The sequence below is a fragment of the Schistocerca gregaria genome, chromosome 3 (genome assembly GCF_023897955.1).
Source record: "Schistocerca gregaria isolate iqSchGreg1 chromosome 3, iqSchGreg1.2, whole genome shotgun sequence".
NCBI classification, from domain to species: Eukaryota; Metazoa; Arthropoda; class Insecta; order Orthoptera; family Acrididae; genus Schistocerca; species Schistocerca gregaria.
The window spans coordinates 538,226,625-538,253,485 of NC_064922.1; the positions used below are offsets into that span (position 1 = coordinate 538,226,625).

General features: G+C 38.4%; 1 protein-coding gene across 1 annotated transcript in view; it reads left to right on the forward strand.

Annotated features, from left to right (window-relative positions):
* The window catches only part of LOC126354378 (cytochrome P450 4g15-like), a 141,257-nt gene that overhangs the window by 33,175 nt on the left and 81,221 nt on the right, over window positions 1–26,861 (forward strand). Inside the window, exons 4-5 of the mRNA XM_050003978.1 lie at window positions 8,504–8,594; window positions 14,159–14,344. Of these exons, the coding sequence (XP_049859935.1) occupies window positions 8,504–8,594; window positions 14,159–14,344 (277 nt within the window). The remainder of the gene's footprint in view (window positions 1–8,503; window positions 8,595–14,158; window positions 14,345–26,861) is intronic.

Consider the following 26,861-nt stretch of genomic DNA (forward strand, 5'->3'; position numbering starts at 1 on the left):
GATGCTTCTGCATCTGCTAACAAATGAGTCAGTAGCATATTGGATAAGAGCACAGTTTCAAATGTTTTCGCTACATATTCAAATGTTTTCGCTTGTTGTTGAGGAAGTATGTGACATCAAATGTTCCAACATTTTTTATAGATCGAGAAATGCTACGGGATTATTGACAAAAGAAGTAAGTATTTCAAGACATAGATTTTATCATCACAGATTTTATACAGCCTAAATATTTGCTTTGATGTTTTACTTCTCGGGAGAACAAGTCCTCAGGGCGATGCATATCGTAAAAATATTCAAATAATACATATTCAGAGCACCTAGATCGCACACGAAACTACTGTAGCACCACAGCTTGTGGCCTTCTGTAGTGGTATCGTGAGCTACTGTTCATACAAAGCGCCACAAATTCTACATATCTGCACAGCTTTCAATATGGCATCAGTTTGAATAATATGAGCTGGTACGAATGTTGCTGTGATGGCTACAGCATTAGAATGTGATAAGAGTTAGATACAGGGAAGACGAAAAGCAGATGTTGGATCCGAAGATAAATTTCGCACAGGGATAAATCAGTGGCCACAAACACATTTATAAAAGAAATAACACTCGATGCCGAAAATGTTGTCTACAAAGGCAAACTAACCAAAAACCTATATGTAAATATCGCCCACAGACACACCACCCTTCCAAGATTTTAAAATTTATTTATTTATTTATTCTTTGCCCATGGACTCCAGCTGAAAATCCAGCTGAGAGTATTGGGTGTCTCATACAATAGGCTATTAACATTAAGCTTGATTTCATTATATATAAATGAAACAAATAATTAAACAGAAATAGTCCATAATCATACAAAGGTATTACATGTTTCACATTATATGTACACACAAATCCAAACAACATACAGAAATGATAATTTTTAAAGGTACATTTCCGTAATGATATAACATATTTAAACACCATCTTAGTATTCACTCAAACTGTATATACATTTCTCTGTGAGATATAGTTTCAAATGGTTTTCAAAACATTTTAGGTCCGTTTCTTTTTTAATGATTTTGGGGAGTTTATTACAAAACCTTTCGCCTGCTTCTACTGGGGCAGTCATAGACAGTTTTAGATTCCTGTTCATCATGTAGTAATTTTCATTTTCTCTTGTACTGTGTTTGTGTACATCTTTATTTAGGAGGTGTTTATCACTTGACCTTACCACCATGAATATACTGTCATAATATTATAGTGTACAAAAGCTTGCTTACAGGTTTGTCTTGGTGGTATTTTTGCAATGCATCTCACTGCCCTTTTCTGAATTGTGAATATTCTATTCAGGTAGCCAGCTTGTGCACTTCCCCATATATGAACTGAATAAGACAAATGTGGGAAGACAAGTCCATAATACATTGATCTGAGGAATTTATCATCCACAGTCTTAGCTGTTTTATGCGTGATGAAGATCTGTTTGTTTATCTTTTTACACAGTGCATCTATGTGCTCCCCTCATGCCAAATGTTTGTCTATTATAGTTCCTAGAAAATTTGTGCTGGTTACTTCTTTAATAGTCTTTCCATTTATATTAACATTTATATTATAATTTTCACTATGTTTGGTCTGAAATACTACATTCATTGTTTTAGACTGATTCATAAACAGGTTGTTTTGCATTAAATATTTATTTGCATTTTCGATAGTCAGGAGTGCTTCCTTCTCAAGCTCCTTCTTAGTGTCTGCTGTGCAAATGATTGTTGTATCATCAGCATACATTATAAGTTTCTGATTTATATAGCTAGGGAAGTCATTTACGTAGAGTATAAATAGTATTTGCCCAAGCACAGACCCTTGCGGCACACCGTGTTTAACTGTTTGTAATTCTGATCTGTAGTTTGTTATATTTCCCCCACTAGTATGTCTGATTTCTGTGCGTTGTTTCCTATTTGTAATTTATGATTTAAGTATGTCATAGCATTTTCCTCTAATTCCATACCGATATAAGTTCATCATTAATTTTGAGTGGTTCACACAATCAAATGCCTTAGATAGGTCCATAAAGATCCCACAAGTCTTTTGTTGCCTGTCAAGTAAATTAAGAATGTACTCAATTATATCTGTTGATGCTGTTTTTGTTGACTTCCCTTCTCTGAAACCATGTTGTGATGAATGCAGTATACTGTACTTTGTTACAAAACTTACAATTCTATTCGTTATTATCATTTCATAGATTTTAGCAAAGGTTGAGATCAATGATAGTGGCCTGTAATTTCCTAATTCATCCCTGTTCCCCTTCTTAAATATTGGCAACGAATACAGATTTGGCGAGTTATTTTTGCCTTAACTGTTAACTTTTTCTCATTTGAAGAATTACTATCAGTTATGAGTTACAGCTACGTTTCTCTTGTTGACAGGTTTAATTTTTCGTCTTTAGCCAAAACACAATATAATTAGGAAAAATTCGCCTTGCGTTAGCTATTGCGACTTAATTCCGAACAGTAACATAAGAGAATAAAGTTCATGTTTATTTTCATACTAGCAAATTCTCCTTTCAATAGCTGTCGAAGACTCTTAAAAAAATTACAGTTCTGGATTAAAAAATAAAATATAGCTTCTGCTATATCACCGTAGATAATCAAATACCGGTAGCAAAATACTCTCCTCTTTGCATGCTGTCATTCTCCAAAGCATCATTTCGAGATCTCGGAATGGTTTAGGAGGGATGAGGTATGTTATCGTAAAGGCATTTACCATATGCAGTTACTCCCATCAGACACCGCGCCGTGTGTCAGCTTCGTTTGCGCGTTTGACTCTTTCGCTGCGGCGAACTTCTGCAGAAGTCGGGAGCGAATGTGCCGCTCAGCCGGTGTACTGCTGCAGCGGTCGAGTGCGGCCCGTGCCGTGCAGCCGGTAGACTGTTGTAGCAGTTCCGCCTCGCGTCATATTTCTCCGCTCGAGGCCCACCAGAAAGACAGGCCGCGGCTCGTACGTCACGAAGGTAGTCCTCAACTCGCTCGCTCGCTCTCTCAGCTCAGCAGACAAAGTGCGTTTCTAAACCAGTTGGTCGTGTAAGTACAAACGAGAATTGCATCTGCCACTGGAATCTGTCATTATGAAGTCTCACTGATTAACAGTACTACAGCAAAATTTAAGATCAATACTCGATTGTTTATAGCATGCAGTCTCTCCTGCTTAACATTACTCATAACATGCTGGAAGTGGTACCTTATGCACCTGATAATCATTTTAGCATGATTTTATTTTATTGTATGCGAGTACAGCCATAACAAATTATAAGGCCCATGGACTTCCCATCATTATAGGACTAAGATTCCATAATAGCGATTTCCAGTAGAAGATTCAGTTTTCGTTTGTACGGACACTGGCGGTGTAGAAACGTAGTTGGTCAGCTGATTCGGGCGAGCGAGCGGGCTCAGTCTTCGTGACGTACGCGCCGGTGCCTGTTTTTCTCGTAGGCCTCGTCTCCACTTCACTAATCTCGACTTGAGTGGAAGTCTGTGCTATGCACCATCTAGCGGCTTTGTTCAGTGTCTATAGTTAACAACAGAGTCACTGAAGCGACGTTTTGTTAACCTCAATTAGTTTATACTAGAAGTGATGTGGCAGATAAGCGATGTACTATGGAGGGAGCTCTTTCTCTCATACTGGGTAGTGACTTTGAAGATGAAAGCGACTCATCGCCCGAATCTGTCGATGAACATTGAATACCTAATATAGCTGCTTCTACATCAGATACACGTGCTACTCCAGGTGTTCCACTGACGTCCCCAGACTTAGATTTGTGCGCAGACACGACACACAATATGAAAGACCTGTGTGATTTGTATAAATATTTTCCCGAATAAAGTCCAATAACTGCGATAACACTGCGAGTGTGAAAGCAGGACTGCGTAGAGCCACGGGAAGCGCGAAAACTGCGCCGTGCAACGGGCACGTCCGGGCGGGACTGGCGCTCCTCCACAGCGCACGGCGCAACAATCACGGCGCCGGCGTGAAATGGTTAATATGAATACTTATTTCTTGCGCATCTGCGGCCGGAAGTGAACATGCCACATCAATTCCATTTTCTAAAAACTGCAGAAAGATAGAGACCTCCTCCCAAGTCTAAAGCAAATTTCACTATCTTGGCTAAATTTCGTTTGCAGAAACATATGTAGTAATATGCACCAAACGCAAAATCATTGTAAACTTTGTCTCGTACTTAAATGCGAATATCATGTTAAGTATGACCAATATTGAAATTATAGGCACTTCACCATGAAGCTGACATATAAAGCTATTAAGTAAAGTGAAAATAATATTTTTACCGATTAATTTCTGTTAAAACTTTTATGAAAGATTGCAGGGCGTATGCTTCGATTTTATTGTCACTGCGCGTCGCCAACTGGCGCGCCGAAAGCGGGCAAAGTATATCTCATTGCGCCAGTCGGCACTGCCACCCGATTGCCTTTGTGCGCTGCCTATTTACATAACAAACGGATATTTCCACGCTGGGCATGCCACCTGGCACTGGATCCCAGGTAGCCCCCCCCCCCCCCCCCTTCCTTTCTGTGCGTACCCTTAAATAAGAATGGAGCCATTTCTAGTCATTATTGACTCTTCGGGTGGATAAATGATGGCCAGGCTGTCGACGGAATCACCCAATACAGAGCTGCAATATTCTTTTTGCACAAAAAACGGAAATCAACGTACTACGTAGTAGTGATGCAATGAATAAACTAAATGCCTGCTCATACTGTTGAGAATATGCTTCGACATTCGTGGCTCTCAGTGAAATTCTTGCCAGACTGCGAGGTATGTAGGGTCGTTAACAAGGTTGTTTTCTTAATGATATTCACACTAAAAAATGTGACTGTGTCATATGCAACTTCTCATGTCGCTCATAGTACTCTGAATTTTTATTCTTTGAATATTTTTACGATATGCATCACCCTGGGACTGGTACTGCTGAAAATTTAAAAAATGAAAACATATATTAATGTTGCATAAAATTTGTGATGATAAAGCCCAAATAAGATTTGAAGCGCTTACTTCTATTGTCAGCAATCCCGTTGTATTTCTGAATCTCATTAAAAATATTGAAGCAATTGACATATGTCTACGACAACAATCTGAAACAAACATGAGATTCGATTTGAACTTGGAGCAAAAGAATTCGAATCTGGCCTCTTACCCAATACACTGCTGTTCGCCTGGTTTAACATCACGTACACAAACTGATCCCGTAGCACCAAAACTTTGATTGTCATTTTCACAGAAATTGTGGACCTATACAAAATAAGTGTCCCTTTATTTTCATCCTTCTTTCACCAAATGAAGTTTCAAGTGTGTCCGAGAGTGGCTTATGGTGGATTCTCCTTCTAAGAATAGTCCAAAGGACAGTTTACAGCACTATTCAGACACTGTGAAATACAGACATTGAAGGCCTGTCTCCATATCCAGTAAGGCAAACACTACTGCATGTCTGAAGGGCATTGTGTAGTACTATTCAGACAGTGTAAAATACAGACATTGGAAACCACTAACGCAAACATGACAAGAATAACACTGCCACTCGCTATATGGGAATCACATGAGAAGGTGTGGCACATTTCTTAAGTTCGGGTTGATCCAGGACGTGTACATGGATAGTCGAAGTGGTTAAGGCGAGCACATGTGATAAGTGAGAAATCCAGATTTGAGTCCTAGTTCTGACACTAAGTTTCACATGTCATTAATCATTTGTACAGCTGATGTATATGTATATTCACAATTTGTAAATACATGTCTTGCATTCTGAGGAAGTATCAATGTATTACGGATGTCATAATATTTGCACTGGCGGTGCATCCCCTCCACCTGGCAGTGGACAGATGGTTACTGTCAGATGGCTCGTGGTGAGGTTGCAAAGGATGCATTTTGCGTATTGGACCTGCTCTTGTCATATTGATACTAGCGTGCGAGTCCATACCAAACAAATTGTAATTGTAACCTTCATTTCAGTTGACCAGATTCTTGTGAATCCTTATTTCTGTCGCATCCTTTATAATGTCGTCCAAGTAGCTGGTTGCTCAACATAGCACCTTGCCAGTCTGAAAGCCAAACTGAGGCATTCCTCTTTGTTATACTCTGCTATAACTGATTTGTCTGTATGTTCCATTCAAATATGCATAGTTTACTCCAGAAACTCATTCAGCAACTGTCTTCCATGCTGTCACATTGCTAGTGCACAAAAAGAAAGCAGTGTAATGGACTTTGCTTATGAGGAGAACGAAGTATTTTGTGTAGTGAATATTTTAAAATTCGGTTGCCTGTATACTGGGCCGAGACATGTATCCAAAAGTAAATAAGGTGAGTTTGCTGTTGGTAAGGTAATGAATAGTGAAGTTGAGCGCTGTGTTTCATGAGAATTACTTTTCATTTTTGAAATTTTAGTGACGGCTTTGTAGCGTAACAAGCCTAGTGAAGATTGTAGAAAAACAAGACAGATTCAAATTTTGGATGATGTTTGTCACATGTCCCATATCACATCCTAGGAGGCTGGGATTCCCGTTGATGAAACTTCACTGCCACAGTTAAATTCAAACCGTTACTAACTCTCATGAAATATATTTTTGTTTTACTTATTTGGTGAATACACACCAATCTACTCTGCTTTCTGAAAATAGAGATGTAATAGGTCACCACATATGTGCAATATGGTCTGATTTGCAGTAACTTACTTAAGCCATCAGCAGCACTCTAGAAATATTACTCGTTAAAAGCTACAATTGAAACCCTTAAAGAAAAACAGCAGGCTACATTCTGGCTAATGAAGATGAATAGAAGCAGTTCAAAGAACAAACACTGTGTTGACATATAGAATGAAACCATTCTCATTTAGAAATATCTTTCTCTCTTTACAAATTCCAACAATCTTTCTTACATTCTATCTCTATTTTACCATTTTATTTTTGACAACATCATTTCAGTGTGCAAATCTGTCATTATTTCAGAAGAGTCCTGAACAGCTCCTTCTCCATCAAGAAAAATAGAAAATTGATAATAGCCCTATTTCTGGTACAAAAAGTGCAAAGAATCATTATGTCCATAATTAAAATAATATTGCTTCACATTTAAACCTCTCTAGTTCCTGTCTGAGTTTTTTCCAACGACCTTGTAAAAATAATTATGTTACTGAGGGTGTTACAGTCTTGGAAGGTTTTGAACTTACAGCTGGATGCCAATGTGGTGGTAAGAGTCTGGAAGATGAAATGTATTGTGACTTGTAAGGATGCAGATCTATCATTAATTATTTTGTGGTGCATACGTACAGTATTTGTTACTCATAACTGTAATATCTACACATTATTATGTACATGAAGAAAAATGATGAAGCACTGTGCAGTGTTTAAGTGTGCGATTAAATTCAGGAAATGAACCAATATTATTTTCCACAGGTACATAAATATGTTTAGATGTTTGATACTATAGACTTCCCATCATAGTACTTACAGCTTCAGCAGGGATACGTCACTGACCTAACATTTTTTTTAACAGTAGCTGGTATGTTTTCCAGTGCTGGTGAACGTGAGGCTCAAAAACAAAAACATTTCAATTTAAAAATTTGGAGCACTAAACAGTGATGTGCTGGAATTTGTGCCCCTGCTTTCATAATAAGCTTCATTTGCTTGTGAACAGTTATGGCAAATTTCTTATATTACATAAAAAACAAATTGGTAAACAGTATCTGGTTTCCCTTTGTTCACAAATTAATTACTATCTTGTTACATACTTAAATGAGGCATTATGTTTATAACACAGAGAAATATGTGTTTTAACAAAGGCTTGTAAGTTTACACCACAATGGCCGCCTTTCAAACTGTCTGCTGTTCACGGTAGGCCACATACAAGCGTTACTCTGATCACTTTTTGTAACTGGTTTCAAATAAACATTATAAAACTTCTCATTGACCTTGATGCCGCAAATACATTGACAATGTTGCCCTGCAGACCTGCTATCATTACACCTCAGATGGCATGTTGTGTGCCCACCCTCTTGGTGATGCACGGCACTCTTCAATGATGCCTAGCACCATACGCTGAGGAATGCGGACATGGGTTGCTATGTGAAATATGTTTGTTATGATCCACTAATCAGCCCTCTCATTTTCTACATTCATTTCAGATACAGCCTGTATATTTGCAAGACTGCCTTAATGCTAAATTTATTTTGCAGACAATTTTTTTTATTATTCTGTAGCATTAATAACTTCTATAAATGTGTTTTTATGGAATTTTCACATATGATACAATACTGGACGTATGGGTAGATCAAGTCACACTAGGTGTAATCTCATTTACAGTTCTGGACACCCTCTTCCTTATAAATGTACTTTAACCAATTTTTGAGCATGTCAGTACTTTTGTGGATTCCAATGACCAGACAAATATATTCTGAATTCTGTAATGATCATAATTTTGCAGTGAAGGAATAAAAACAAATAAATATTTACATGCAGTATCTTTAATGTTACAGATTATTCTGAGCAGTCATGTACATATTGATAAATCTGTAGAATACAGAATGTTCAAACCATGGCTTGGAGATGGCCTACTCATTAGCACTGGTAAGAATAGAATTTTTTGTAGTTCCTTTAAGTAGCAAACTATTTTAACTGTTCCCCTTTATGCTGTTGGCAAAGTATGTATGAATATCATTTATTTTCAAATGCAAGAGTTTCTCCTCAGAGAATCATCACTAATTTTTATTTTTCGCTGTGGTTCCTCAAAATACTGTAATTTTTACATACATTTTCAAGCCATATCTAAAATATTTTGCTCAACTTGTGTCCAGTTGTCATAAGTCCATCAACAGCGTACAGTTACATCATCTATTGTCATGCCAGAATTATTGTATGAAAATTATGTAATGATATGAAACTGATTGTTGGGCAACACACAAATACACGAATCAGCAATGAGTAATTGATCTGCTACTCATTTTTTTCCAATTTAAACCGGCACTCTTCCATAGATAATGACACAGACACCTAATGTAGCCATCTAAACCTTCATGCATATCTCCTTCCAATCTCTATTTTTCAGATTTATGTGACAAATTTAGCTCTTAGTGGTTGCATTTTTGATGATTTACTTGTTATTTTTTGCCCTGGTCACCACCAATACTGCATTTTGTTTTCTACTCTAAGATACTGTTTTGGTATTAATAGAAATGAAGTGGAAAGCATGTAAAATATGTGTTTGTCAAATATGATAGTGTTTGTTCTTAGAATCTGACAGTTCATAGAGCTTGGCGTGCCATTTGCTTTAATGATGAAGTTAGTCCCAAATATTGAGGCTTGCTGCACTGCACAGTGTACAAACTATTGTACTTCCTCATAGACTGGCTTTGTAAAGACCACTTAAGTCTTAGATGGCCGTTAAGAAACTCCATCTGTTGAAATATCTCTACTTCACTTCTGTTCCTTATATGAGGCAATTGCAGCAGCTGAAAAAACTAGATATCTGTTTCAAGTACACAATGTAGAATATATGACCTGTTCACAAGAAAAGTGTTCATTCCTTCTTACAGCTTTTATTCTCATTTTTATCATTATCACATCACCAACAGAAGCAGCAGATTGCTCTTGTGTTTTCTTATGTGATTAACACACTTCCCATTACATTGACTCTTCCGTCTTTTCTTATGTCATGAAATTCATGTGAGATATTCCTTTTTCCATATATAACCCATTCACATGATTACCTCCCTCCATTTCATTTTCAGAGCATTCATAATTACATTGCCAATCCATCTGTTCACTGAAGTATTTATTTCTTTTTTATCTCCTAGAAGGTCCCAACAGTGTTCCCTCATTGCTCTCTGAGAAATGCATGGTTCATGAATAGTTTTCACATTTAAAGTTCATGCTTCACTGCCATAAGTCAAAACTATTAATACAGGGGAACATAAACTCTACTTTTCAGGCATATCATAAACCTAGTATTAAGAACACAATTTAGTTTATCAAAATAAGTACATAAGATACCTTTTGCTGTCCATCCAATAATTGTGCTCAGCTTACCTACATAAGAAATGAAATATGACATCATTATTAATTTTCACTGTTTTACTTTTGATTCATGGAACCCATAGTATTTTCCCCTTATTGTAATTGATTTTCAAGCCCACTTTCAGACTTAGTCTATGAAACTGTCCCATTTGTTCTCAAAATTTATCTGCACCAGAGACAAACAGTTCAGTGTTAGTCAGCAAAACAAAGATGGTCGAAGTATGTCTCATTAATAAGTATTTGTCCCTTTTTTATTGCTGAATTTAAAAATCCTGAAACTTCCTCTAGGACTGCTGAGAATAGTTTTGGTGCTAAGGAATCTCATTGTTTGACTGCTTTTGCTATTCTGAATATCTCACTATCCTGATGAAGTTTAGCTGTATAATTGATATACATATTCTTCAGTACACTCACATAGGTGGCATCATTGCCTTGTTTCTTTAGGGCTGTAAGTACAGATTTCACTAAATATGTGAATCCGTTGACAATGTGGTAATTTGTATTCATTACTTTATTCTGTAGTTTCAGTCTCAACTTGCAAGGGTTTCTTTATGCTTTAAAATCCAGGTTCTGGCTTTGCCTGGATCAAGTCATATGTTTTATCTGCATAGCTGAAGATAATTTGGGTAAATGTCTTCTATATGTACATTTACATCTACATCTACATACACACACTGGAAGTCACCATACAGTGCATGACAGAGGATACTTTGCAGTCAAGAACTTCTGTCCCATGAGGTCACACCATAAACATATCGTCAATCTACCTCCAGAAACAGGTTGGTTTTAAAGACGCCGTCTTCAGCGCCATGTCCTCAAAATCCCCCATAAAAAGATTGGAAAGTATTGGGGAGAATGAGCTCCCCATAGCCACTCCGTCAGTCTGTTCAAAATATTTGTCATTGAATAAAAAGTAAATCAACGTCAGCACATGACGACAAAGCTTGGTTGTGTCCTCATCCAGTTTCTCACCAATTAATTGCAAGGATTCTTCCAGAGGAACCCAGGTAAAAAGCGACACAACATCAAAACTCACAAGCAAATCCCAGGGACTAAGAGACAAGGACTTCAATTTCTGAATAAACACCATAGAATTGGGAATGTGGTGTTCGAATTTACCAGGACCAAGAACAGATGCTAAATACTTGGCTAAATTGTAGGTAGGAGTACCCAAATTACTCCGGATTGCACAAAGTGGGACCCTTGCTTATGAATCTTGGGTAGACTGTATAATCTTGGTGGAACAGCAGCACCAGGATGAAGATTTTTGAGAACGTTGTCAGGTAAAGAACTCTTCTTCAGAAGTGAAAGCAGACAAAGGCAATGCCATGGTTCTTCTGTCACAGGATGACTATCTGGGGAAGAATCTTTGCAATTAATTGGTGAGAAACTGGATGAGGAAACAACCAAGCTTTGTCGTCATGTGCTGACGTTGACGTACTTTTTATTCAATGACAAATATTTTGAACAGACTGACAGAGTGGCTATGAGGAGACCATTGTCCCCAATAGTCACCAGCCTTTTTATGGAGGATTTTAAGGACATGGCACTGAAGATGGCGTCTTTAAAACCAACCTGTTTCTGGAGGTACATCGACGATATGTTTATGGTGTGGCCTCACGGGAGAGAAGCTCTTAACCACCACCTAGATCATTTTAATTCCCTGCATCCTAGCATCAAGTTTACCATGGAGGTGGAAAGTGATGGAAAGCTTCTGTTTCTGGATGTTCTGGTGTACAGAAAGGATGATGGGACACTGGGACACAGTGTTTATCGAAAGCCTACACACAAGGACCGTTACCTGCATACTTCTAGCTGTCATTCATCATTCCAGCGTGTGGGGGTCCTGCGGATATTGACATATCAGATGGAGAAAGCTTGACAGGACCATCTCAAGGTTGTGTTTAAACAGAATGGCTATACAGATAAACAGATCCATTGTGCTTTCCAGTTTGGACCTTCGCCTGAACCACCAGAAGATACCTGCAAATCGGTGGCTTTTCTACCTTTTGCTGGGAGCATTTCCTCGAAAATAGGAAGAACTCTAAAAAGATATCACATCAAAAGTATTTTTCATGTGCCAGCCAAGACTAGAATGCTTCTCGGCTCTGTTAAGGATGACTTGTGTTTGAGAATGCCCGGTGTGTACGAGATCCCTTGCCACTGTGGGAAGGTTTATATTGGTCAGACAATCCGGACCATTCAGGACCGATGTGTTGAGCACCAGCAGCACACACGGTTGCTTCAGCCTGATAAATCTGCAGTGGCAGAGCACTGTCCCACCGAGGAACACAGAATGCTGTATGACGAGACACAAATGGTTGCCCCTGCATCTCGCTACTGGGATTGTAATTTAAAAGAATCCATAGAGATTCATTTATCTGATAATCTTATGAATAGAGACAAGGGTTATCTTTTAAGTAAGACTTGGAATCCAGTGTTATCAGACATTAAAAATCAACAGTCTGTGTTTCGATCGTCGGAATAATTTTTAGTTTTGGATAGTGATGTCATTATTTCACCTGTTTCTGCCACTGGCGGCGCAGTATGTTTACTTGTGCTAAAGGGCAGTTATGGCACCTTCTTGTGCACATGTTGTAGGCCTTCTGCGGCCTATATAGGGGCCGCCGCTTGCGCTGAGAACTCAGTGCCAGCGAGATCGTGTACCAGCACTCTCACCTGAAAATGGCGGCCAGTTGTACTGCTGAAATATTGTGTCAAGATGACGTTATGATCCAGCTGCACACCAGAAAAGAATATTATCTATTTTTACATTTTTAACTTAAACTTTGCCTAAGCAGGTTTTTGTAGGATAATTACTGTAATTTTCAGTCATGTGCCAACTTACAATTTTACTGGCACTCTCCTATGAATCAAAAAACCTCTGACAATTCTGCTCCCGTTCTTTAAATATGTTAAGTATCCGCTGAGAATTGTATTTGGTTGGTATCCTCTACACTTGAATGGTATTCAGAGATGATTCAAGGCACTGGTGTTTTGAAAGTAGTCTCTTTTGTAGACTGACTGCATTTTGCTTGTAGATTACACTATATTCATTTGACCGGAAATGTTTATGTTATTTTTGTTCCAGTCCACTGATCCATACAGCATTTAAATTAAGATTTGTAGCTTCACTACCACATTCGCACCTGTGGCATTTCACACTTGCTGACTCATAGAATGTTGCCCTGCTGTATGATGCAGAAAACATCTTTGGCACACTAGAGTCCAACAGACATATGTTACAACCAAATACCTATGTCATAGCTTTGTCTAAAGAGTCCAAAGAATGGGCATAGTGCCTTCCGTGGTTAGAGACGTTACATCAATATCTGAGTCACATATCTCCTATAAGTTTATGTATTGTAAGCTTTGAGAGGTTTTCTGTGTGCTTGGCAACACAACATATCCCCTTTCCACACACAAAGGTGAGGGCTAAGTAAATCTAGTGTTTTGCTGATCATGAAGGATTCTATAGAGATTTGATTCAAAATACTGTAACCATAACATCATCAATGCTGACCATTGATGCCCTACATAGTGAACTTGTCCAGCTGTAGGGTGTGCTACAGAAGCCTTGCTGGACAGTCTAATCCACATTAATGGAAGGGAACAGCTGTGCACTCTATATAGCCAAAAATAGTATTGAGATTCTGCATAATGCTAGTAGGTAGTAGAGGGACACCACACCACACACAATGAACAACCAGTTTTCCAGTACACATTCTATTCTTGTCATGGTGTGACTTGTCCTACAGTATGTTGCTAGGGCACCTTATAGTGCACACACTATCACAGTGTCTCATACTGATTTTATTCTTAAAAAATTCATTAACTTATCAACAAAAGTGAATATATCATAGAGTATTATCAACATAAAATGATAATATCTTTTTAAGTTCTTGCCATCCAATCTCATGGGTAATTTTTAATGTTGATACTAGTATAAATTTTATCTTTTCAAGTAGTCTTTCACTGTACAGCCTGTGTTTACATGATAATCAAAAGTTTATATTAGAAAATATACAAAATAAATTACTCATGATTGATAAATTCAAATAACACTCCCTTTATGTGATGTAAAAAATTTAATTTTTCACACTGTTTCGCAATTACAGGTGACAAATGGAGAGCACACAGGAAACTCATAGCTCCAACATTTCACCTGAATGTGTTAAAATCATTTGTAGGCCTCTTTAATAAGAATGGGCAGACTCTTGTACAAAGGCTTAAGAAGGAAGTGGGAAAACCTAGCTTTGATGCACATGATTATCTAAGTGAAACAACTGTTGATACTTTACTTGGTAAGTGATACTTTGCTCAGTGAGCAAGGAGTTTTACTTGTATGATATCTGCTGTACTTTATAGTAAGTAGTAAGTGATTGTCTTTCTCCAATTAAATTACTAACCTATCAGAGTGACCAAAATCTGTAACATCTGCACCAGTGAGCATAGACATTATGACCAACTGCTTGACAATATGTTGTCCCACCTTAGGAACACAATCCAGCAGCAGTTCTGCATGTCATGAATTCAACAAGTCATCTGTGGGCTTCTGGAGGTACATGGCAGCAGAAGTATGCAGACAGGTCAAACAATTCCTGTGAATAATGGGCTGGGGTTGATGGATACAGAGCCAGTGTCCGATAAATTTCAGTTGTGTTCCATCAGGTCCAAATGAGAAGAATCTGGTGTCCAAGATATCAACGTGACTTCACTATCAAACTCCCCAAACCAGTGTAGCATGATTATGGCCTTGTGACATAGTTTTCCTGCTGAAAGATGCTGCTGCTGTTGAGGAAGACATCAAGCATAAAGGGATGCAGATGGTCCACAATAATGCTACCATAGAATCCTTGGAAATCCAGGAAAATATCCTCGGTAGCATAATACTGTCCCAATTGAATTTCTTTGAATCTATCAGAGACAATGGCAATCATCAACATGCATTGACAATGTTCTAACTAATTATGTATATGAAGATGTGTATACATTTTGTCTGTATCTAGGTATTTCAGATCATTGTGCATTGTTCATTGAGCTGCCACAGACAGACAGGAACATTTATAATAACCCATATGAGCAGGAACCTTAGCAAAGAAAACTTGCTAACATTTAATGATAAGCTAAGAGATAAAACATGGCCTTTTGATTATTGTAAGTCAAGTGATGAAAACTTTGAGAAATTCCTAAATAGTTTTCTTGGAGACTTTAATGAAACATTTCCACCTAGACTCTGCAGTAGTGAAATAACAATTACATAAATGTGGATTACCCAGGGAATAAAAATTTCCATTGTAATGAAAAGGCAACTGCACAGAGAACTAAAATATAATAAAGATATTGGTTTCATTAAATATGTTAGACTCTATAAAACCATATTTAAAAGAGTTGTCAAGGCAGCAAAACAATAGGCAAATAACAGGCTAATTTTAAATCATAAAAATAAGACAAAGGCTATGTGGTCAGCCACTAAATCTGAGTTAGGTGTTAAAGCCTGTAGCCAAGAAATTCCAGAAGTTGACATTGAAGGAAATACTATTGTAAATCCAACTCAAATACCAGAGTACTTTAATGAATTCTTTATAAATGTAGCAAAGTCTGATGTAGATGTAACAGATTATTACAACAAAGTAAATCCCTTTGGCTTAGGCAAAAACTCTGAAAGCTTTACAAAATTCTCAAAAGTTTCTGTGGAGGATGTAGAAAATGCTGTTCTAACATTAAGAAAAAAAAATCTGCAGATTGGGATGGAATATCAACCAAAGTTATTAAAGTGGTACACAATAGAGTTGCAAGCCCACTAGCTCACACAATAAATCAATGTTTTGAAGAGGACTGTTTCCCAGAGGTACTGAAATATGCTGAAGTCCAACCACTCTTCAAGAATAGATCAAGAGAGATCATGGGAAATTATCATCCTACCTCAATTCTCCTAGTCCTATCTAAAATATTCGAGAAACTTACTGTTCCACAAATCCAAAACGTCATTGCAAAATATTCTGTTATTCTAAACAATCAATTTGGTTTTCAGCAGGGTAAAAACAGCATTGGTGCAGTAAAATAACTATTATTCTAAACAATCAATTTGGTTTTCAGCAGGGTAAAACAGCATTGGTGCAGTAAACAGTTTCATTGAGAAAATAAGTATATCATTAGACAAGAGAAATAAAGTAGCAGTAATTTTCTGCGATCTCATAAAGGCGTTTGATTCGATAAACCATGCATTGTTGTTTGCAAACTTCAAAAGTATGGCAGTGCCCTACAATGGCTTAAATCCTACTTATCCAACAGAAAGCAAAGAGTTAGAATTTCTTCAAATGGCACATATTATTTTTCTGACTGAAAAAAAAATATCTCAGGATATTCCACAAGGCTCCATATTAGGCCCAGTCCTATTTCTCTTTTATGTTAATGACTTACCTTTAAATATCAGCCCCCATCAGTTCTGTTTTGCAGATGATACCCATGTCTTAGTTGAAGATCAGGACTCAGAAAAAATTCACAAATCTGTGATCAGTACCTTAGAAACTTGGTTTCAGTTAAATGGTTTGAATCCAAACATATCTAAGATTCATGTGATGCAGTTCAAAACCAAACAGTCAAAATGTGAGCAGATTAAGATTGTACACAACAAACAAGGTATAGAAGAAGTTGACGCAGTCAAATTCTTAGGTTTCAATGTTGATAAAAATTTGAGCTGCAGGCACACATTGAATACCTGGCAAACAAACTGAGCAGCTTTGCATTTGAAGTGCAAATATTGTCCACTGCAAGTGACATGTACACATGAAAAATAGCATATACAAGCTACTTTGAATCCATTATTAGGTATGGTATGTTTTTTTTTTTTTTGTGGGGGGGGGGGGGGGGGGGGGGTTAACTCGACAAACATAGTGTGGATACTAAAGATAGAGAAAAAAATCTTTGTCTTATTTTTATGATTTAAAATTAGCCTGTTATTTGCCTATTGTTTTGCTGCCTTGACAACTCTTTTAAATATGGTTTTATAGAGTCTAACATATTTAATGAAACCAATATCTTTATTATATTTTAGTTCTCTTGTGGCTGTCCCACTCGTGAGCATGCAGCATATAATGTCAAGAGCATGGATTTTCCAGATTTAATACACACACATGAAGTTACTAACCTTGTACCTTATTGATAGTCACTAAGAATGCAAGGCAGATGGAAAAATGGAGTTATTTGAAATTAAATAGCATGCTTATGGGGGAAGGAGAGGGGGAGGGGAATGATGGGAATCTAGAGAATCAACACCTTTCCTTTTGACTTGCCATTCACAGTTGGCACTTTGACAATGTTTGGCATCAGTTTTTGACAGGTTGATGCTGAATGACATCCTATGCCACTGGGTACATCAGGGAAAAACAAACTCCATTTGCCATTGGCCACCTCATTTGTAATAGTGTTTTAGGCCAAATTTTGATCTACAACTAAGAGTTGTTTATTGCTTCAACAAATACATGCAAGTCATAAGGACTGAACCGCTCTTCTCTCAATAAATATCAGTTATAAAAGTCATACCCAGAGTGTTGTGGTACAACCATGTCAAGCTGAATGAGTATTTTGTTGTTGATGCTTAAGCATATGTCTTCTATTTCTGTCACAACTTCATTGAAAATGGTGTCCATAAGTGGAATGGTATTATCATTGCTAACAGTATGAATGTGGCTCAAAATGTCTTCATGCAAGTCCTCTCTGAACATTTCCCTCTGAGCACTGGGATTGGATGGTGAATATGTGACCAAATTATAACAAATAATACTAATATCTGTTGTGAGTGACTAATGATAGAGGTGTCCTTCAGTGTAATTTACTGAGTAAATGAAGTTTTTGGGCAGATTATCTGTATGTCTGGCACCCTACACCATTGACTTCTCAAATTTTCAAATGAAGTTGGATGTTTGACATTAATCAGCAGCATTCTCTGGTAATAGCATATGGAATTATTTTGATGAAATGTGTAAATATGGCCCAATGTATCAGATGAATACAGGCTTTGCTAGCCTTTAACTTGTATGACTTGTCTACATTGCTGAAAATTTTGTGATGTGATATTCCATGTACATCCATTGGATATTTCTTTTGGCAAGTGCATCTTCTTTGCACAGTGCAAAAAGTGCCGTCAGTGTTGTGTATGTTGTTGCAACAGCAACATTTCATGCATTATCTTGCATAAAATACACTGTTTGTCATTTTTCAAGGTGATCACTGTAATAACTTCAAGCTGAACAAATATATTTCAAGGAAGATGCAGTACATGAAAGTCACAGATCAAGTAAACAGAGTAAGACGTGTGTACACTTTAACAGTCAAATCATAACTGAATCCAAGTCTAGCAGCTGCTGGCTGGCTGGCTGCTTAGGTGGCGCTGCTGCTGCATGGCTGGCAGAGAGTGCCGCATGTAGAGGGCGCGCATAACTGCGCGGCGGCACTTTGAAAGACCAGCGAGTCACAACAGTTTTCCCCCTTTGAATTTTTTGCACAGGTCTTGGTGGAGGTGGCCTGTAGATTGCTAATGTCCATAGGTGTTGTTTGACTCACTGTATAGTCTCGAGGAGGAGGCTTCCTGTACCGACAGAAGTGTCCCTGATGATAACGGGTCGAGATGACAGGAGATGTGGGGGTCGAATCTGCTGGGGCCCCGTACACCAATCTGCCCATTGCAGCAAGTCCGGTTGTTATAACAGGAGACATGGACGATGTGTCCGTGTCCGTAGGAGAAGGAGGCGAGTAGATTGGCTCCGACAGATGATGGTCATCTGGTTCCTGCATGGGCACATCTCCTGGTGGCATCAGTTCTTGTGCTAGCACCAATAGGATTGTGAGAGGACTGCATTGTGAGTAATGAGCCGAAGGTGGTGTAGCGGCATCCGGAACAGGCATTGCCACGAGGCCAAAGCTGGTCCGAATGATGCGCTGCAACACCCGTGTCCATCTGGATTTCATACTGGCGTTGGCCACGGTGTCCTAAGATGTGGCCAGGACTCCACTTTGGCCACCTGCCACATCCCCGTACCCATACAAGGTTGAACCACACAAGCAAAGGCACCCGCGGCCCTGAGGTGGAAGGCCGCAGAAGATGAAGTAGCGTGCGGGGCTGTCGGCTATGTAAGAGCTCAGCCGGGCTGTGCTCATCCATGGGGGTGAAACGGTAAGAATCCAGAAATTGGAGAAGCACATCATCAGCAGAAGAAGTCAGGAGTTTCCTCATCTGAGACTTAAAGGTGTGGACCAGTCAATCAGCCTCACCGTTTGACTGTGGATGGAATGGAGGGGCCGTGTCATGCATGACGCCGTGACAGGCACAAAAATCCGCAAAATCAGAAGAGGCAAATTGGGACCATTATCAGTAACAAGAGTAGAGGGAAGGCCTTCCAAGAGCATTGGTGGTTGCCACGGTGGTAGGTGATGTGCAACAGACAATGAAAGGAAAGTTAGAGTAGGAGTCAATAACGAGAAGCCAAAAAGTACCTGAAAAAGGTCCCACAAAGTCAGCATGAATACGCTCCCAGGGCTTCTCAGGCAAAGGTCACAGTGACAAAGATGACTTTGGGGCAGCGGCTTGTGATGCACAAGAGCCGCAGGCAGCGACCATATGTGCAATTTCAGAGTCTATGCCGGCCCAGTGCACATGACAGCACACCAGAGATTTTGTGTGAGAGACACCCCAGTGCCCTTGGTGAAGGAGGCACAAGACCAAAGCACACAAAGACACAGGTACCACAACATGGGGCGAAGGATTTTTGGTGGAAAGGAGGATAACACCAGCCCTACCTGTGAGGCGGTAATGCAAAGCATAGTAGTTCCGCAACGGATCAGAAGTCTTAGCGGACAGACGATCTGCCCAACCCTTATGAATACAGCATAAAACCTGGGAGAGGGTAGGATCAGAACCCATAGTAGCTGCCAGCCAGTCCCCGGTGATGGGGAACCCATCCACAACCTGCTGCTCGGCAACATCCAGGTGGAAACACAAAAGTTCGTCCATATCAAATGCCAGGAAGGCGAGACAGTGCATCAGCATTCACATGTTGAGCCATTGGCCGGATATGAATCTCATAATTGAAACAAGACAAGTAAAGAGCCCAACGCTGGAGGCAGTGTGCAACCATGTCAGGAAGTGACATTGATGGATGAAAAAAGGAAACAAGTGGTTTGTGATACATAACAATATGAAATTTGGATCCATAGAGAAAAACACCAAACTTATGAAGAGCATAAATAATGGCCAAAGCTTCTTTTTCAATTTGAGAATACTTTTGTTGGGCATCTGTGAGCGTTTTGGAGGCATAAGCAATGGGTTGTTCAGAACCATCAGAAAAACAGTGCACTAGGACTGCACCGACCCGTATTGAAAAAGTGTGCGGAAATTTTGAAGATGTTCATCAGTGGTGGAGCCAGTGACAACAATGTCATCCTGGTAATTTATACACCCAGGGACAGTGAGCCATAATTGTTGCAGGAATCACTGAAAGAGAGCAGGGGTGCTGGCAACCCTTAATGGCAATTGATGGTATTGATAGAGGCCAAAAGGGGTGTTAAGGACCAGAAACTGCCGGGAAGCAGCATCGAGAGGAAGTTGATGATAAGCTTCTGACAGGTCAAGTTTAGAAAAATACTGGCTTCCAGGAACTTTAGTGAACAATTCTTCAGGTCGAGGCAGAGTATAAGTGTCGATAAGGCATTGAGCATTTACAGTGGCTTTGAAGTCACCACAGAGACGAATATCACCATTTTACTTAGCAATGCGAATGACAGGAGAGGACCACTCACTGGAAGTGACAGGAAGCAAGACCCCTGAAGCAGTGAGATGATCCAGCTCCCATTTGACCTGATCATTAAGGGCCACAAGAATGGGCCGAGCCCAAAAAAACTTAGGCCAAGCAGTGGGTTTGAGCATCATATGAGCTTCAAAGTCATTTGCATGGCCCAACCCGGGAGAAAAAAGGGACGAAAATGACATCGGCAATGAATCCAATTGAGCACAAGAAATAGCATCAGAGATGATATTGACAGAGTCATCTATGGAGAACCCAAAGGTTCAAAAGGCATCGAAACCAAAAAGATTCTCTGCATTACTATGGTCAACCGCAAATATGGGAACAGTGCGAACGACAGATTTGTAAGATACCTCAGCATCAAATTGTCCCAAGAGACAAATCTTCTGTTAATTGTAAGTCCGTAATTGCCTGGTGACAACTGAAGATACGTCTGAGAATTGATGATAGTGGCAGCAGAACCAGTATCCACCTGCATGCAAACATCTCGACCAAGTATTTGGACAGTGAGGAAGAAGTACAATTGACAGACAACACAGAATCAGATTCAGCGTCATGTTCATGAACATCATGTATGAGGTCAGATTTGCAAACGGATGACACGTGACCCCTTTTTTTTTGCATTTGTGACACACGGCCCAACGTTGTGGACAATCTTCTTGTGAATGTTTCATAAAACACCGTGGACATGAAGGAAGTTGCTGTGGGTTTTGCTGCAGTTTCTTAGAGGTTTGTTTACGGTTAGGTTAAAGCTGCACTTGGGAGTGTACTATGGCCATGGCGGCTGGCGGGGATACGCCACATGCTTCGTCAACATCGCACAGAGGTTGAATTTCCCTGACATCACCCCATGCCTCTATTTGCACTCCAGCAGTGCGAGAAATTTCAAAAGACTGAGTGATGGATAGGACTAGAGTCAGATTTACCAACTGAAGGGCACGTTGCCTAACTTCTTTGTTGGGTGCCGATCGGATAATAGCATCCTGTACCATGGAATCGGCACAAGATTCTTTGTGAACTTCAGTAACAAACTGACACTTTCTACTGAGTCTGTAAAGTTCAGCAGCGCAATCGTGATAGGTTTGATTCAATTGTTTTTGACAACAATAAAAGGCCACACAAGAGGCTACCACATGCATTTGCTTTTGAAAATAGACATACAGAAGTGAGCATATTTCAGCAAAGGACAAAGACACAGGATCTTTCAAAGTAGCCAATTGCGACAACAACCGATACATTTGAGGTGAAATTCATGAAAGGAACGGAGACTTACATGTTTGTTCATCTGCGACATGAAATGCCAAGAAGTGCTGTCGAAGACATTTTTCGTAATCAGACCAGTCTTCCGCTGTCTCGTCGTAAGGAGGAAAAGTAGGTAGAGACAACGATGAGAGACATTTGATGCCACGACGAAATCACAAGTCACATTTGTGAGAAGCATTTGCTGTTCTATGTGACCTTGCAGTAGTTGCTCCAAAGTAGCAATGGAAACACGTGGGTCAACAATGGAAAAGAAAAATCCCATCCTCATCGCCAATTGTAATAACTTCAAGTTGAACAAATATATTTCAAGGAAGATACAATACATGAATGCCATGGATCAAGTAAACAGAGTAAGACGTGTGTACACTTTAACAGTCAAATCATAACTGAGTCCAAGTCTAGCAGCCACTGGCTGGCTGGCTGGCCACTTAGATGGCACTGCTGCTGCATGGCTGGCAGACAGCCCCGCATGTAGAGGATGCGCATAACTGTGTGGCGGCACTTTGAAAGATCGGCGAGTCACAACAAACACTAAGATCAACAACATTGAGATGCTGACTATAAATTGGGAAACTCAAAATGTGCCACACAGCTTCACTGCTGTGGATGTATTCCCCTGTCTGAATCAGAATAACTTTATTCATACACATATTTTCAACATTTAATACTGCCATATCGTTAACCCAGTTGATGCATTTCCATATGTACTTTATTGGTGTAATGGAACTGCAGTATTTCATTTTGACCTCTACTTTATTTTTTATATAAAAAAGGCAAATGTGGCACAATCCATTTGTTGCTGATTTCAGTATCAGCATTTTGCATTCTCATTGTAGCTATGCAATCTCCATTATTTGCTTTATGGCACTAAGGATTGAAATTATCACCAGGGGAGTTTTAGTAATGAATTCTCTGTGATACCTTTTTGCAATTTTGTTGTCTGCTGTGCACGGTGATTATCAGTTCATAGCATTATTTGCTCCATGCATCATATTTTTGATGACAGTATCAGAGAGCAATCAATCTTCTTACAATACGGTATTTCTGCAACAGTGGCATTATCATCTTGAGCTGAGTGTATTTTCGTTTTGAGCCATATGAGAAAGTGTGCATGAATACGATCTGTGTTTTTGCCATTCAGTGAAACACACCCAGGTTTGGGTTTCACCATAAATGTGATGATTTACAATTGAATCCATCAGCTCTGTGTGTTTTTGCTTGAAAATTCTTGCAGTCAAATTGTGTTGATCAAATGAAGTTTGACCAAGCAAATTAAGCTCTATTATCTCATCCCATGCTCATCTGTATGTGAGTGTGGTGAAAAAGTTGAGACATCTATATGAACACGTATGTGAGTGTGGTGAAAAAGTTGAGACATCTATATGAACACACATATGTCATGGTGTCTTCGAATTCATTAATGTGTCACAAACTACAAGTAACTCTTTCTGGAAGTATGACCATTTTGCCAATGCTGCTGATGTTTCCATCATTCACAGTCACTGTTAGTAAATGAATGTACTCCTCTGAGTGCAATGATTTTTTTTTTTTATTTGATCAAATAAAGAGGAGACATTCTGATTCAGTTTTCATGTACATGTCTACCATTTATTGATTTTATTCATTTATTTAGTGCTCATTTTATCACATTCATAAATAGGACTTGTCAAAATACAAGAAAGTATCAGATTTCACATATTTATATTGACATACAAAAATACATACATATGAATTGTAATATTATATGTAGGATGGCAGCTTTCTTAACAACACATCTTAATGACTGTAGTAAAATAAACAACATTCTACTCAATCAGGTATAATGAAATAAAGTTTTGTGTACACACATATGGAAAAATAGACATACACCTGAAAATTCATTGAAAAATCTTGCTAGATTTTAGTAAGTGTTAAATACTGTGGTTAAATAGGTATAATAGCATACAACTTCATATTCACATATATGGCACAAAAGATGTATGATTGCACATATTAATTGATATGTATATATTAGTAAAAAGAGTTCAGTTATATCTAGAAACACTCTGATAATAATAAATTTCCATGTGGAGAGATTACAAGGCAGAACCTACAGCAATATTCAAAATATTCATTAACACTGTAAAGGATATTGATTGTCAGTTTATCTTTTAAATATTTTAATGTTTGGTAGTCTTTTGATCTTCTCTGTCAATGCATCAGAGAACTTTTGGCTAATATAATACACTGTCCTGATATAGTGATATAGTGTTTAAATGACTGCTTTGCAAAAGTGGTATTTCCTCGGACTAGCATACCATACCATAGTGGACTATGCATGTAGGTGCAATAAGGACTTAGCACTGTTTCAGTATTGCAACAATCTTTCAGTTTTCTTAATATGTAATAACACTTGCTTAACTTTGTGTTATGCATTCCTACATGTTTTTCTTTTTTTCCCCCATTTTAGATGTTCATTCACTCATAATCGTAAAATTGTTATGATTCTTTTGCTGAATTTGACTATTCTCTAATTTAACCTTTACATTTTTTATAGTTTTGTTTCTTATATAGTTGAAGTTCATCCATATAGTTTATCATTAATGATTAGACAATTACCTTTAAACCATTTTTATGCTACTTCTACTGTTTTGTCAATTTTTGATGTAACTCATAAACATTCTTTCCTTTCATAGAGAAGTTAGTATCATCAGCAAATAATAAATTATCTGCTGTTGAAAACTGCTGTGGTCAGTATCTCCCACAGCCATAAAAACCACAAGTTTTGATTTTTGAAAACTTGTTATAAAACTTTTAATGATAAATCATCTTTTACACAGTACTGTTCTGAAATTCAGATATTTAAAACATATATTATTATAATGAAAACAATAAAAACCACAAGATTTAATATAAATAAGTACTACTGTCTGTCCCCATATCAGTGTCAGTTTGCTCCCTAGTTCTGCCCGATACATATCAGCAAAAGTCAGTAGTCTCTGTGACTATGAAGTCATGTTTTCAGATGCTGGCAACCACAACATTCACACAGTTGGGTTGTAGTTGCTGAGTGGAACTGTGTCCTTTATCAGTCAGTAAAGCAGTCAGTGATGAATGGTGATGAAGATATTCCTGGCCCTTTGAACTCATGTACAATTCTAACATTCCTGACGAATTGCCAGTATGTACTAATCACAACTTCAGAATAAAGTTGAACTTGTCTTGGGTACACTAGACACACACACATCTCTGGTGCTGACATGTTCAAGTGAGTTCCAATAAATAAATAAATAAATAAATCCATCCCTAGGAGGTGCCAGAATCCTGTTCTGGCCAAAATTAAGCCCTGGGTGTGGTACATCATTAATAAAAATAAAGAACATAAATGGACACAGAACTGAAGCCTCAAGAATCCCATAACTAACTTTTTTATAATCAGAACTGTACTCTTTACCTGCCTAACAAATTGCCACTTTGTTTCCTACCAGATCAGTAGGACCACAGGAAATGCATTGGACACCATAATCGTATCAGAATGAACTCACTGATTGTGTTTAAGGTTCTGCATCAGCTGTAGAACATTTTAGAGCAAATGAAAATTTGTCCCGGACCAGGACTCAAATCTAGATTTCCCACCTGTTGCAAGTGGTTGCTGTAACCGCTTTGGCTATCCAAGCATGCTTCCAGGAGTGGCCCTTATCTCCATTTGTCCTGTTGTCTCCTCTCCCTTGTGCTCGCACTATATTGCCATGATTCCCAGGGTGGGATACTGTTTTCTCTCATCATTGACTTGCTGTGGCATGAAATAGTGCAGTGCTGTGTCTGAGACACTGTGTTAATGATCAACACCTGTATTCAATTAAGAATGAATTTGCAAACTGCAATTATGGTTCCACGTCAGCTGTAGAGACATTCACAGGTATGCACACAGTGACGGATCATAGTTCCATCATAATCAAGTGAATGGTATAGAAATGGCCACAAGATAAAGCAACAGACAAATATTAATTTTTGTATATTATCTTTTAAAAATGTAATGGCAGCATTAATTAATTCATATTTTACATTCAATAAAGACTGGATTATCCAATTATCAGTTACAACATTTTAAATTTAAAAAGTCTTCAGTGATAATTTTTTAAGAGCAGCTGGGCATATAGCCTGCAAAGTCTCCATATAAAGTGGCATGAAAATACTGAAACACCGTTTTCTTAAACCTGTGTACACATCATAACTAGAAATGAAGTATAAAGAAAGGGTTCTTTAAAAAGCTAAGGTTAATCTGAGTACATAGTATTTTCAGTAAACTTCTAAATGCCAACTCAGATCAGTAACACAAAGTATTGGCCAACATATGTGATGCTTCTATGATTCAGGGTGTTTTTCTGGATAGAGTGAAGTTTGCGATAGTGAAGTCCCTCTTCAAAATGGGAGACTCAACAAAAGTGACAAAATATTGCCACATCTCTCTGCTGACCACATTTACAAATGTCCTCAAGAATGTGCTTATTCCAGAATTGTGAGGCAGCTTGAAAGCTTTGACATCATTAGTGAAAGACAGTTTGCATTTCAAAAAGAAATGTCTATAACTGAAGCTATTTTCTTACACAAGCAATGTAATGGAATACCTAGACAAAAAAATTAAGCTAATAGGTATATTTTGTGATCTTTCTAAGGCTTTTGACTATGTGGATCACAAAATGTTTCTCAATAAAGATTGCCATTATGACATCAGAGGGCCAGCAGGTAACTGCCTAAAATCAAACTGGAAAAGCTG